Genomic DNA, 15,386 nt, shown 5'->3' with positions numbered 1-15,386 from the left:
ATGACGGTGGATGATGCGCTGTACATGGAGATTGGTGGGGTGGTAGGTGGGGACCAGTGGGGTTCTGTCCTGGTGGCGGTTGGAGGGGCGGGGCTCAAGGGCGGAGGAGCGGGGAGTGGAAGAGATGCGGTGGAGGGCATCGTCGACCACGTCGGGGGTGAAATTGCGGTCCTTGAAGAAGGAGGTCATCTGGGATGTGCTTTTTTGGAACTGGTCCTCCTGGGAGCAGATGTGGTGGAGTCGAAGGAATTGGGAGAATGGGATGGCGTTTTTACAGGGGGCAGGATGGGAGGAGGTGTAGTCCAGGTAGCTGTGGGAGTCGGTCGGTTTGTAGTAGATGTCCGTGTTGATTCGGTCGCCTGAGATAGAAATAGAAAGGTCGAGGAAGGGGAGGGAGGAATCTGAGACTGTCCAGGTGAATTTGAGGTCGGGGTGGAAGGTGTTGGTGAAGTGGATGAACTGTTCAACCTCCTCGTGGGAGCAACTACAGTTTATCAGCATAGTAAGTACAGTATTGTTATAATTGGTGTTGCAAAGCTTACTGGCAGTGCGAAAATGCTTCAGGAAGTGCACGCTGTAATGACGATAAATAAATTAATTAGTAATTACTAATATAATTAACATATATTTGAATCGGCAGAGTAGGTGAAGTGCTATGATGCAAAACGTGGGAGGTTTTGGATTCTGATCCAGGGCAAACACAATTAAATGCTGTGGCCACAGGCACTACTGCTCAAAGTTATCAAGCTGCAGGCCAATCAGGGAGGGGTAAGCTACCTGGATATTTTATTAGGGTTACATCTTCCCTTTGGACCAGTGGTCAGGGAAAGGAAGGTGTGACTGCAAGTGAGGCAGGCAAGGGGACCCAGAGGGCAGGTGCCTTAATCTCAATAATTGCTTACGATTTTCACAACTTGTTTGGGTGGAAGAGCTTCAGGAAGGTTAAGCTAACTGAACACTGTAGCATGGTACAGGAAGCCACTCAAAAAGGGAGAGCAAGGAGAAATTAGTGGTAGGAGGCGCAGTACAATAAGAGGAATTTACACAGCTCTCTGCAGCAAAGAGCATATGTCCAGTTGGCTGTGTTGTCCACCAGATGCCAGGACTCTGGATACAAGCTCTGGATGGAGAAGAACTTGGGAATAAAGGGGATCTCAGGTTGTGATGCATGTTGGTAGCAATGACAGAGTTAGAAAAGGAAAGAGATTTTGCTGAGGGTGCATGAGAAGTTAGGTGCTAAATGAGAAAGCAAAATCTCAAAAAGGTAATAATCTCTTGGGTTGCTACAAATTGAATAGGATGTATAAGAGTGGACAAGTGAAAGACTGATGTGGGAGAAGTGGGTTCCATTTCTTGGGGCATGCACCAATTCTTGATTAAATGGGATCAGTACCATTGGGACAGTCGACACCTGATCCATGTCCTTGTGAACTGCATAAACAGTAAGGTAGAAAGGCTATAAATTAAATGAAATGGGTGATGGTTCAAGCTTGGGTTCAAGCAACAAGGGATAGAGTTGCAGCAGCAGAATGAAGTACTGATATGAGAAATGAAGCTTAGAAAATGGCAGGAAGGAACTGAGTATTAAATCTGAGAACGTAGCAGCAGTCAAGATTAGATGCTACAAAGATAACAAAACAACAATATTAAAGGCTCTGTATTTGAATGCGCATACCAGTCACAACAAAGTGAATAAATTGAAAGCACACACTTTGGTGAATAAATATGATCGGATAGGCATTACGGTGATGTTGTAGCAGGACAATGAAAACTGAATATTGTAGGGTATGAGACATTAATGAAGAATAGAAAGCTAAATAAATGCAGATGGATTGGACTCCTAATCAAAGATGGTGATACAATAGTTAGAGATTACTTGGTCCATGAGTTCAAGATGTAGAATTGATTTAGGTAGCGATGAGGAATAGTATAGAAAAGAAGTCACTTATAAGAGAGATTTTCAGGTCCATCAAAAAAACCACCACACAGAAAGACATATACAAGAAGAAATATTGGGTGTTTGTGATAAATGAATGGCAATAAGTATGGGTGACTTAAATTTATATCTAAAATGGAAAATTTAGATTGGCAATAGCAGCGTTAACATGGATTTCATTGGATGCTCTCAATAGCTTCTTAAAGAAGCCCTTCTGGGACCAACTAGAGAGTTGAGCATACTAGACTCGGGACTACATAATCCTGAGATAGGATTTATTAATTACTTCAGAGTAAATGTTTTAAAATGTCTTCTACCTTTGAGCCAGTTCTGTATCCAAATGGCTAGTTCTCCCTGTATTCCATGAGACCTAACCTTGCTCACCAGTCTCCCATGGGGAACCTTGTCAAACGCCTTACTGAAATCCACATAGATCACATCTACCGCTCTGCCCTCGTCAATCCTCTTTGTTACTTCTTCAAAAAACTCAATCAAGTTTGTGAGACATGATTTTCCATCCTAAGACCGGAGATAAGAAGAAGTTGTTTCTCTCAAAGGGTTGTGAATCTGTAGAATTCACTATTCCAGAGTGCAATGGATGCCAGAACATTGAGTAAATATAAGGAGAAAATACACAAATTTTTAATTAATAACAGGTTAATAGATGATGGAAAGTGGGCAAGAAAGTGGAATTGAGTGCGACATGAGATCAGCCGTGACCATATAAAATGGCAGAGCAGGCTCAAGGGGCTGAATTACGTACTCCCGTCCCTTTTGCTCTTACTATAGTCTAAAGGGACCCTATGGTAGCAGTGATCATAACAGGATTGAAATTTACATCCAATTTGAAAAGGACAAGAGTGAGTCTAAGACTAGTATCTTAAACTTAAATAAGATGTCCACAGAAAGCTGAGCTAGCCGAAGTGAACTAGCCTATTAGGCTAGAGGATAGATTAGTAGAGAACCAGTGGCAGAACTTTAAATCAAATTTCAGAATACATACATTCTTATAATGAAGAAAATTTCCAAGGGGAGGAGCCACCATCATGGTCAACTAAAGAAGTTAAGGAAGAAGCGTATAATTGCATAAAAGTGGCAGATGGGAGAATCGGTCAGAATTTTTAAAAAAACAAAGAATTACTAAACATTAATCAAAAGAAAGAAATTAAAACATGACTGGAAGCAAGCCATAAATGTAACAAATAGCAACAGACTCTATCAGTATCTACAAAGAAAAAGAGAAAGCAAAACAACTGTTGGTCCTCTACAGGGGGAGAAAGAAGAGTTCACAGTTGATCAGAAAGAAATATCAGACATGAGTAATAAATATTTTGATCTGTCGTCACTAGAGGATACAATAAAACATCTCAGTACTACCTCTAAATCAGCAGGTTAAAGGAAGACAGGAACTTGACAAAATTACATTGATTCAGGAAATGGTACCAAGCAAACTGATGAAAGTTTGGGCTAACCACGCAAAGTTAAGGACCCAAGAGAAGGTCCTGATGGACTTCACCCTATGGTCTTAATGGAATAATAGATGCATTGAATGTTCATTTTCCAAAATTTGTCAGATTCAGAAAGGGTTCCATTCGACTAGAAAGCAGCAAATAAAACCCGTCCGTTCAAGAAAAAAGCAAGGTTAAAAAGCAGGAAACTGTAGGCCAGTTAGCCTGACATTTGTCATGGGGAAGGCTTTTTTCTATTCAGTCATGGATGTCACTACTTTGTTGTCTATCCCATGTGGAGAAGCTGGTAGTGAGCTGCCTTCTTGAACCACACGAGTCTATCTGTTGAAGGTAGACCCACATTGTTATTAGGGACAAAAATTCCACGATTTTGCCCAAGTAAAACTGAGGCATTTGGCACGCTTGCCTTCATTGCTCAATTCTTTGGGTATGGGAGTTGTGAAGTCATGTTGAGATGGTACATGTTGAGTTCTGGTCTCTCTGTTATAGGAAAGATATTATTAAGCTAGAGAGGGTTCTGAAGAGATTTACCAGGATGTTCCTGGGAATGGGGAGTGTGAGTTATAAAGAAAGGGTGGATAAGCTGGGACATTTTTTTACTGAAGTGTGGGAGTTTGAGAGGTAACCTTATGCATGTTTATAAAATCATGAGGGGTGTAGATAGGGTTAATGGTAGGTTTATTTTCCCTAGGATGGAGGAATTCAAGACTACGGGGATATTTTTAAGATGAGGGCACAACTGCGGGAACATGCAGGTGGTGGTGTTCCCATGTATCTGCTGCCCTTGTTCTTCCAGATGGAAGTGGTTGTGGGTTTGAATGGTGTTGACTTTTAGTGACAAAAAGCTTGTTTCTTACTGTAAAATTCTGTACATATAAACAAATAAAGCTCTTCAGACAGTGATATTTATGACTCAATATCTTTAAATGCTTCCAAATTGTGACTGTTTCTCAGCCAAAGAGGCACAATCAGTCAGAACATTAACTTACCAGGGACTTCTCACCTTCGGATCTGGAAAGTTTATTCTTCATTTCTTCCATTTCATTAATTTTACCATTGCGTTTTCTCAACTCCTTTTAAAAAAAAGCAAATGTTCAAATATTATAACTTCTGTTAGAATCTTAAAAAGAAAGCAACATTTGGAAGACAGCAGAGCACTTCCTTGCCTAAAGAATTCTAACAGCTACATGGAATCAATCCACAAAAAATAGCAAATCTTCTACTATAAAGGAGAGACCAAGTTTACATTATTTTATTAAGACAGGTATTATCTCTTCTTGACAGCCGATCCTGGATATTTTTATGTCTCAAGAGTATCCTGACCTGAAGGATTATCAATCTTCTTCAGCTTAAAAGCCAACTGGAGTGAGGTCAAGGTTCTTTGTCCTCATGTTTCTTTGCTGTTAGTGCAGAGCACCAATGCATGGAGCGATGGAGTGCCAGCCCATGCATTCATCCTGTAGATTTGGAATGCCAGCCCTGGATCTCCATCGCAGCTGCCAACCCGGCCATAGAGGCAGCAAGACGCACATGCACCAAAGACAGCATGGTGCAGTCAGTTGTGTCGGTTTACCAGGTGAGTCTGACAAACCTTCCCGAGCTGCTGTGTCTGACTGTAAATTTCTATGAAATTGCTAACTGCCAACACTTTGGGATCCTCTTCTGCCTCGGGCTAAGCATGTGCCTGATCTTCGACGTCGCCAGAGTGTCAGCAGATTGGAGCTCCTCTTCCTCAACCTGATACAGAGATATGGCAATGATGTGCTCAGAAGCAGATGCTCTCAGCTCTAATCTACCTAACAGACCCATCAAGGTATCAATATCTTCTCGTCAAAAGGAAGAAGGCAGCTTATTTAAGGTGGAGGAAGCAAGGATCTAGCACAGCTTTAGAGGATTACAGGCTCACTAGGAAGGAGCTCAGAAATGGACTAAGGAGAGCCAGGAGCGGGGCACGAAAAAGGCTTGGCAAGAAGCATTAGGGAGAACCCAAAGGCATTTCACTCATACGTGAGGAATGAGAGAATGATCAGGGAGAAGGTAGGGCCAATCAGGGATAGCGGAGGGAACTTGTGCGCGGAGTCCGAGCCGATAGGGAAGCCCTAAATGAGTTTTTTGCTTCAGTTTTCACCAAGGAAAGGGAACTTGTTGTAAATGAAAACTTAGAGGAGCTGTGATACAGTATTGACCAGTTCAAGATTGATGAAGTTGATGTCCTAGAAATTTTGGAAAACATTAAGATTGATAAGTCCCCAGGGCCAGACCAGATTTATCCTAGGCTGCTCCAGGAAATGAGAAAGGAGGTTGCTAAGCCGCTGGCGAGGATATTTGCCTCCTCACTCTCCACAGGAGTCGTACCGGAGATTTGGAAGGAGGCAAATGTTGTTTGTCTTTTCAAGAAGGGTAATAGGGAAATCCCTGGCAATTACAGACCAGTCAGTCTTACATCTGTGGTCAGCAAAGTTGTGGAAAGAATTCTGAGGGATAGGATTTATGACTATTTGGAAAAGCATAGTCATGGCTTTGTGAGGGGCACGTCATGCCTCACAAATCTTATTGAGTTCTTTGAGGAGGTGTCAAGATAGGTCGACGACGGTCGAGCAGTGGATGTGGTGTATATGGACTTCAGCAAGGCATTTGATAAGGTTCCCCATGGTAGGCACATTCATAAAGTTAGGAAGTATGGGATACAGGGAGATTTGGCTTTCTGGATTCAGAATTGGCTGGCTGGCAGAAGGCAGAGAGTGGTTGTAAATGGAAAGTATTCTGCCTGGAGGTCAGTGTTGAGTGGGGTCCCGCAGGGCTCTGTTCTTGGGCCTCTACTCTTCATAGTTTTTATAAATTACGTGGACGAGGAGGTTGAGGGGTGCCTTAGTAAATTTGCAGATGACACAAAGGTTGGAGGTGTCGTCGATAGTGCACAGGGCTACTGCAGGCTGCAACGCGACATAGACAGGATGCAGACCTGGGCTGAGAAATGGCAGATGGAGTTCAACCTGGATAAATGCAAAGTGATGCATTTTGGAAGGTTGAACTCGAATGCTGAATATAGGATTAAAGACAGGATTCTTGGCAGTGTGGAGGAACAGAGGGATCTAGGTGTGCAAGTACATAGATCTCTCAAAGTTGCCACCCAAGTGGATAGGGTTGTTAAGAAAGCATATGGTGTTTTGACTTTCATTAACAGTGGGATCGAATTTAAGAGCCACGAGGTTTTGCTACAGCTCTACAAGTCCTGGTGAGACCACACTTGGAATATTGTGTCCAGTTCTGGTCGCCCTACTATGGGAAAGATACAGAGGCTTTGGAGAGGGTGCAAAGAAGGTTTACCAGGATGCTATCTGGACTGAAGGGCTTGCCTTATGAAGAAAGGTTGAATAAGCTTGGACTTTTCTCTCTGGAGAGAAGGAGGAAGAGAGGAGATCTGATCGAGGTATACAAGATAATGAAAGGAATAGATAGAGTCAATAGCCAGACACTTTTCCCCAGGACAGGATTGACTGGTACGAGGGATCATAGTTTGAAGATATTAGGAGGAAGGTATAAAGGAGACGTCAGAGGTAGATTCTTTACGCAGTGAGTTGTGAATGCATGGAATGTGTTGCCAGCTGTGGTGGTGGAAGCAAAGTCATTGGGGGCATTTAAGTGACTGCTGGACAGGCACATGGATAGCTATTTAAGTGACTGCTGGACAGGCACATGGATAGCTGTGGGTTGAGGGGTGCGTAGGTTAAGTTACTATATTTTACGTTAGGATTAAATCTCAGCACAACATCGTGGGCCAAAGTGCCTGTTCTGTGCTGTATCTTTCTATGTTCTATGTTCTACGTTCTATGTTCTATCTAGTTGGAGGAGGGTGCTGGAGGAAATCTTGCCAGTGTTTTATCTGAGGGATCTTAGCTTCTTCCCTAGAAGTGGAGGAGAGGATGAACTGCTGGGCTGGCCTCCTTAAGGGGGAAATTGTGCAGATTTCATTGGTGACCACAGGAGACAAAAGAAAATAGGCATTGCAAACTTGGAGCAGAAGTCCAGGCTGGTTAGCAGCACATTCACAGTGACAGTAACAGGAGAGATGCACAGCAATGGATCATTCCTCTTCCTTGGTTGCCAGGATATGGATGTTTCAGCATCATCAGATGGGCAGTCTAAGTCCCCATGGGCCAGGATCAGGATCCTCTCCTCTGAGAAGATGGGGATGTAAGGTGCCAAATGTAAGGCTCCCCACCACTGATCCTGCCTCCCTCCAACCTGTAATATGCTATTTTATCCTGGAATAAGACAATTAGAGGAATGGAGTGAACTAAAAGTGGCTGAAAGAAGTGTCCGTGCTAGTGCCAGTAGGGAACAGGTGATCAAACGTCCTGAATGAATGAGGAGGAGGCACAAAGAACATGCAGCATGAATAGATTACAGTGAGTGAGGGAAGATGTTGCATGCAATACTGAGAGTGATAGACCATTGGTAGCAATGAGAAGAATTATTCTCAAAGAGCAGAGAAGGTAATTGACTTTCTGTGGCATTTTGAGTATTTCTCCAGACAGTTGACACCACATGGACCCAGGTGACAATCCCATGCAAGGCGGGCAGGGTCTGGTGTTGTGATCTCCCCTGCCAGTCCTGGGGAAAGAGGCACTCCTCTGCAACACTCTGTTCACCAGGACCTTGCCCATGTCTGCCATGTCCACAGCAAATAATACAAACTGTCCAGGACAGTGCTGGACTGCCAGAGCTCAACCTGATGCACATCTGCCCATCTGGAATAAGCTGGCAGTGGCAAGCATTTTCACCGACATCAAATGAGAGAATGCAAGCAGGGCACCTTAGTGGTATGGTGCAGTGGCCTTTTGGAAAATAGTGTGAGAAAACTCATTAGACTTCATGGTAGAGTAACCTTCCATGAATCTTGCCAAAATTGATAATTAGATGACTTTTGGTAAGTTCGACCCCGCCTCTGTGTCTGTCTGCATCTTATGAGTGCCAGTGAGTAGAAGACTTTAGTTTGTGAAATTAAAATCACAACATATAATTACAAAAATAAAAACAAAGAGCGTTGGAGAAACTCAGCCAGTTTGGCAAAATCTATGGAGAGAGAAACAGAGTTAGTGGTCTGAGCCAAATTGCTTTTGTAAAATACTAGACCCGTCAGCTTGCAAACTACAGCTTATTTTTAAAAATAAAAATAAAAATAAATAAATTAGGATAATAAAGGATTTTCTCTCTCAGTTTAGGATGCTGCTACCCGAAGGCTGTAACCATTTATAATTTATATACCAAAGTTACAATATGCAGGCATTGCATTTTCCTTTGCACTTACACAGTCAACCTCAAATTACATTTTAAAAATTTCAAACAGCTTTTGTTAAAGGTGGAGAAAAATAATATTCTATCACCAGATGTCAGTCCTCATCATGGTTTCCTTGGTATCTCAGTTTTAGAAACATTGGAGACAACTTTTTAAAATAAATTCCTCACACTGCTTCTTTTTGTATAGAACATTTATTCATCCAAAATATATCTAAGTAATCTTAACATTGAACTCCCTTGCTTTTCAAAATTACAAAAAACCTATTATTCAAACAGTCTAATGGTTTTTCCCTCACCAATTACGAACCTCGCAATTAGAGAATAAAATTAAAATCATAAGTAGGTATTCAAGGTGAAACTGTGTGTTCATGAGGAGTAAGGTTCCCTGCAATTTTGTAAACATAGAATATGATATTAAACAAGTTAAATCACACTCATTTGTACCTAATCATTAGCAGTATTTCAACAGCATTACCATCATTGATCAACTTCAATGGAACAGAAAGACTGCCAGATAGGATTCAAATTGGAATATTTCTCAGGTTAAGGTCACAAACAAAATGATCAGTGACAAGATTATGCTGTGAATTGTACAGAGCATCAAGGAAATTATTTAGCATCTAGACTCTGGACAAAGATATTTACAGCAATAGTGAAAGGATTAATCACACTCAGACACACGAGTGATTGCTAATATATCATGGCACTAAATGATTCTATCAGCTAAAACCATTTTGGGTGTCAGTATTGATATGGATCATTTACTGCTTCTCAAAAAAATTTCTATGCAGTTCAAAAAGACAAGTTGTGGTAAATAATTTTAGTACGTTATATTACATAACAGAATTAAGAAGTTCAGCTTACAGCTTTCTAAAGAATATCAAGACCTTAAAACAGGAGAATAACATTATAAGTGAGAGCTTAAGTAACAATTGAATTGAATTTATTGTCACGTGTACAGAGGCACAGTGGAAAGCTTTATCTTGCGAGCAATACAGGCAGATCACATTGTTAAATAGCATAGATAGCAAATAATAGGTAAACAGTGGCAAAAACAAAAGCACTGGTACAGGTGAATGCTACGTTTGTGAGTCCATTCAGTATTCTAACAAGAGGCAGATAGAAACTGTTTCAAAACCAGCTGGTGCATGTGTTCAGGCTTCTGTACCTTCTCCCTGATGGTAGAGGTTGTAGAAAAACATTGCCAGGGTGGGATGGATCTTTGAGAATGCTGGCGGCCTTTCCTTGACAGCGGGCCTGGTAGATGGATTCTATAAATGGGAGGTTGGCCTTTGTGATTGTCCGGGCCGAGTTCACCACTCTCTGTAACCGTCTCTGATCTTGAATGGTACAGTTGCCATACCAGGTATTCATTACGTATGGCAAGATATGCCAGCATTTATCCCATGTACATAATTGTCTGGACAAGATGAAATGATGCAGTCTTTCCCTGGAGCGTCAGAGGCTGAGGAGTGGCCTGACAGAAGTTTGTAAAATCATGAGGAGCATGGATAGGTAAATAGACAAGGTATTTTCCCTGAGGCGGGGGAATCTAGAACAAGAGGGTATAGGTTTAGGGTGAGAGGGGAAAGATTTAAAAGGGAGCTAAGGCACACTTTTTCACACAGAGGGTGGTGTGTGTATGGAATGAGCTGCCAGAGGAAGTGGTAGAGGCTGATACAATTGCAACATTTAAAAGGCATCTGAATTGGTATATGAATAGGAAAGGCTTAGAGGGATATGGACAAAGTGCTGGCAAAAGGGGCTAGATTAATTTAGGATATCTGGTCAGCATGGACGAGTTGGACCAAAGAGTCTGTTTCTGTGCTGTATATCTCTATGTCTCTATGCACTGTACGTGTATCAACAGTGCTGATAGGAAGGTGGTTCCAGAATTTTAGCCCAGCGGCACTGAAAGCATTCAGGATAGTATGAAGCTTGCACGGAACATGCAAGTGTGGTATTTCAATATGTCTGCTGCCCATGACCTTCAACATTGTAGAGGCTGCAGTTTATACAAGACCTTGATGAGACCATACCTGGAATACTGAGTGCAGTTTTGGTATCCCTCCCTAAGGAAGGATATATTTGCGAGAGAAGGAAATGCAGCGGAGGTTCATTCAGCTGATACTGGGGATGACAGGACTGTCCCATCAGGAGAGATTGCTTCGACTAAGCCTGTACTCACTGGAGTCTAGAAGGATGAGAGAGGATCTGATTGAAACCTATAAAATTCTAGTCATGATTCGGAGATGCCGGTGTTGGACTGGGGTGTACAAAGTTAAAAATCACACAACACCAGGTTATAGTCCAACAGATTTAATTGGAAGCACACTAGCTTTCGGAGTGACGCTCCTTCATCAGGTGATTGATGAAGGAGCGTCGCTCCGCAAGCTAGTGTGCTTCCAATTAAACCTGTTGGACTATAACCTGCTGTTGTGTGACTGGGTTGGACAGACTAGATGATGAGAGAATGTTTTCCCTGATTGGGCAATTAGAACCAGGGTCAGTCTCAGATTAGAAGGAGAAAGTGAGGACTGGATTTCACCAGTTCCTTCATTTCCCCTCCCCTACCTTATCCCAGTTCCCAAGCCTCCAACTTGGCACCGCCCTCTTGACCTGTCCACCTTCCTCCCCACCTATCCACTCCACCCTCCTCGCCAACCTATCACCTTCCCTTCCCCCCACCTTCATCTACCTATCACATTTCCAGCTACCTTCACCCCCCAGCCCTAGCCCCACCCCCTCCATTTATCTTTCAGCTCCAGCCCCCCCACAGACGGGCCCAAAAGCCTCATTCCTGATGAAGGGCTCCTGCCCGAAACGTTTTCAGCACCACACTCTCACAGTATCAGAATACAGACAAAATATAAATACTCTATAAAAATATAAAATGAAAAAGATTGGCTAAAATATACATTGCTCCTTTAGAGGATGAGAAGGGGCATTTAGTAATGGGATATGATGAAAAAGCCGAGGCACTGAATAGATATTTTGTGTTGGTCTTCACAGCAGAGGACATGAATAACATGCCAGTAAATGACAAAGAGACAAAAGTAGGTGAGGACCTGGAAACAATCATTATTACAGAAGAGCTAGTGTTGGGCAAGCTAATGGAGCTAAGGATAGTCAAGTTTCCTGGCCCTCATGGAATGCATCCCATGGTACTAAAAGAGATGGCGGGAGAAATAACAAGTGCACTTGTGGGAATTTTTCAAACTTCGCTGGAGTCTGGGGCAATCTCAGCAGATTGGAAACAGCAAATGTTACGTCAATGAAGTTGATGTGCTGGAAATCTTGGAAAACATTAAGATTGATAAGACACCAGGGCCAGACCAGATTTATCCTAGGTTGCTCCGGGAAGCGAGAAAGGGGTTTGCTAAACCACTGGCGAGGATATTTGCCTCCTCACTCTCCATGGTGGTCGTACCAGAGGATTAGAAGGAGGCGAATGTTGTTCCTCTTTTCAAGAAGGGTAATAGGGAAATCCCAGGCAATTACAGACCAATCAGTCTTACATCTGTGGTCAGCAAAGGTTTGGAAAGAATTCTGAGGGATAGGATCTATGACTATTTGACAAAGCATAGTGTGATTAAAGGCAGTCAGCATAGCCTTGTGAGGGGCATGTCATGCCTCACAAATCTTATTGAGTTCTGTGAGGAGGTGTCAAGACAGGTCGACGACAGTCGAGCAGTGGATGTGGTGTATATGGACTTCATCAGCAAGGCATTTGGTAAGGTTTCCCATGGTGGGCTCATTCATAAAGTCAGGAAGTATGGGATACAGGGAGATTTGGCTTTCTGGATTCAGAATTGGTTGGCTGACAGAAGGCAGAGAGTGGCTGTAGATGGAAAGTATTCTGCCTGGAGGTCAATGTTGAAGAAGGGCCTGTGCCCGAAACGTTGAATCTCCTGTTCCCTGGATGCTGCCTGACCTGCTGTGCTGTTCCAGCAATAAAGTTTCAACTTTGATCTCCAGCATCTGCAGACCTCACTTTCTCCTCAATGTTGAGTGGGGTCCTGCAAGGCTCTGTTCTTGGCCCTCTGCTCTTTGTAGTTTTTATAAATGACTTGGACGAGGAGGTTGAGGGGTGGGTTAGTAAATTTGCAGATGACACAAAAGTTGGAGGTGTCGTCAATAGTTTCGAGGGCTATTGCAGGTTGCAGCGCAACATAGACAGGATGCAGAGCTGGGTTGAGAAATGGCAGATGGAGTTCAACCTGGATAAATGCAAAGTGATGCATTTTGGAATACTAAATATAGGATTAAAGACAGGATTCTTGGCAGTGTGGAGGAACAGAGGGATCTGGGTGTGCAAATACATAGATCTCTCAAAGTTGCCACCCAAGTGGATAGGGTTGTTAAGAAAGCATATGGTGTTTTTGGGTTTCATTAACAGTGGGATCGAGTTTAAGAGCCGCGACATTTTGCTACAGCTCTACAAGTCCCTGGTGAGACCACACTTGGAAAATTGTGTCCAGTTCTGGTCGCCCTACTATAAGAAAGATATAGAGGCTTTGGAGAGGGTGCAAAGAAGGTATACCAGGATGCTGCCTGGACTGGAGGGCTTGTCTTATGAAGAAAGGTTGAATAAGCTCAGACTTTTCTCTCTGGAGAGAAGGAGGAAGAGAGGAGACCTCATCGAGGAATATAAGATAATGAGAGGAACAGATAGAGTCAATAGCCAGAGACTTTTCCCCAGGGCAGGACTGACAGGTATGAGCGGTCACAGCTTTAAGATATTAGGGGAAAGGTATAGAGGAGACGTCAGAGGTAGATTCTTTACGCAGAGAGTTGTGAATGCATGGAATGCGTTGCCAGCGGTGATGGTGGAAGCAGAATCATTAGGGACATTTAAGTGACTGCTGGACAGGCACCTGGAGAGCAATGAGTTGAGGGGTGCTTAGGTTGTTATTATATTTTACATTAGGATTAAACCTCGGCACAACATCATGGGCCAATGGGCCTGTTCTGTGCTGCACTTTTTTATGTTCTATGTTTAAAAAAGGGAGGTAGACAAAAGATGGGGAACTATAAACTGGTTAGTTTAACTTCTGTAGTGGGGAAGGTGCTTGAGTCTATCATCAAGGAAGAAATAGCAAGGCATCTAGATAGAAATTATCCCATTGGGCAGATGCAGCATGGGTTCATTAAGGGTAGGTTATGCTCAACAAATCTTTTGGAATTCTATGAAGACAGTACGAGCAAGGTGGACAACAGGGACCCAGTGGATGTGGTATACCTAGATTTCCATAAGGCCTCCGACAAGGTGCCGTACAAGAGGCTGCTGCATAAGATAAAGATGCATGGCATTACAGGTAAAATATAAGTATGGATAGAGGATTGGTTGACTAACAGGAAACAAAGAGTGGGGATAAATGAATACTACTCTGGTTGGCAAGCAGTAACTAATGATATGCCTCAGTGATCTGTGTTGGGACCACAATTATTAACAATTTATACAGATTAGATTACTTACAGTGTGGAAACATGCCCTTCGCCCCAACAAGTCCACACCAACCCTCTGAAGAGCAACCCCCTACATTTACCTCTACACCTAACACTATGGGCAATTTAGCATGGCCAATTCACCTAACCTGCACATTTTTGGACTGTGGGAGGAAACCCACACAGACACGGGGAGAATGTGCAAACTCCACACAGTTAGTTGCCCAAGGCTGGAATTGAACCCAGGTGTCTGGCGCTATGAGGCAGCAGTGCTAACCACTGTGCCACCCATCTGGGAATCACTTGTAGGGTGTCAAAGTTTGCAGATGACACTAAGATGATTGTGCAGAGGACTGGGAAACTTTGCAGAGGAACATAGATGCTTTGAATAAGTGGGCATAGGTATGGCAGATGGAATACAATGTTAATAAATGTGAAGTCATCCGTTTTGGTAGGAGTAACAGTAAAAAGGACTTTTACTTGTATGGTAAAAAGTTGCAGTATGCTGCTATGCGGAGGGACCTGGGTATCCTTATGCATGAATCACAGAAGGTTGGTCTGCAGGTACAACATTCAATTAGGAAGGTAAATGGAATTCTGTCCTTCATTGCTAGAGGGAGATTATGTTGCAGCTGTACAAGGTGCTGGTGAGCCCTGCTGGAGTACTAGGTGCAGTTTTTGTCTCCTTATTGCTGGTATTAGAGGGGGTACAGAGAAGGTTCACTAGGTTGATTCTGGAGTTGTTGGGGTTGGCTTATGAGAAGGACACAAGAACAGGGATTATATTCTTTAGAATTCAGAAGAATATGGGGAGATCTTATAGGAACATATAAAATTTTGAAAGGAATAGATAAGATAGAAGTAGAGAGGATGTTTCCACTGGCGGGTGAAACTAGGACAAGAGGGCATAGCCTCAAAATTAGGGGGAGCAGATTTAGGACTGAATTGAGAAGGAACTTCTTCACCCAGAGGGTTGTGAATCTGTGGAATTCCCTGGCCAGTGACGTAGTTGACGCTACTTCAGTAAATGTTTTTAAAGCTAAAATAGATATTTTTGAACAGCAAAGGAATTAAGGGATACGATGAGAGGGTGGGTAAGTGGAGCTGAGTCCACAAAATGATCAGCCTTGATCTTATTGAACGGAGAGGATGCTCGAAGGGCCAGATGGCCTACTCCTGCTCTTAGTTCTTATAAACTATTGAGGACTGAGATGACAAAACATTTCTTCATT

The 15,386-nt window shown here is 42.9% G+C and overlaps 1 protein-coding gene across 5 annotated transcripts in view; it reads right to left on the bottom strand.

The window, feature by feature from the left end:
* The window catches only part of LOC122553367 (centrosomal protein of 128 kDa), a 407,594-nt gene that overhangs the window by 310,197 nt on the left and 82,011 nt on the right, over nucleotides 1-15,386 (bottom strand). For all 5 annotated transcript variants that reach the window (XM_043696980.1, XM_043696981.1, XM_043696985.1 and 2 more), the window contains exon 9: nucleotides 4,395-4,478. In XM_043696980.1, the coding sequence (XP_043552915.1) occupies nucleotides 4,395-4,478 (84 nt within the window). The remainder of the gene's footprint in view (nucleotides 1-4,394; nucleotides 4,479-15,386) is intronic.

Source organism: Chiloscyllium plagiosum, chromosome 10 (assembly GCF_004010195.1).
Source record: "Chiloscyllium plagiosum isolate BGI_BamShark_2017 chromosome 10, ASM401019v2, whole genome shotgun sequence".
NCBI classification, from domain to species: Eukaryota; Metazoa; Chordata; class Chondrichthyes; order Orectolobiformes; family Hemiscylliidae; genus Chiloscyllium; species Chiloscyllium plagiosum.
The sequence above is the reverse complement of the archived record's forward strand: the minus strand, read 5'-3'. Positions and strand labels throughout refer to the sequence as shown.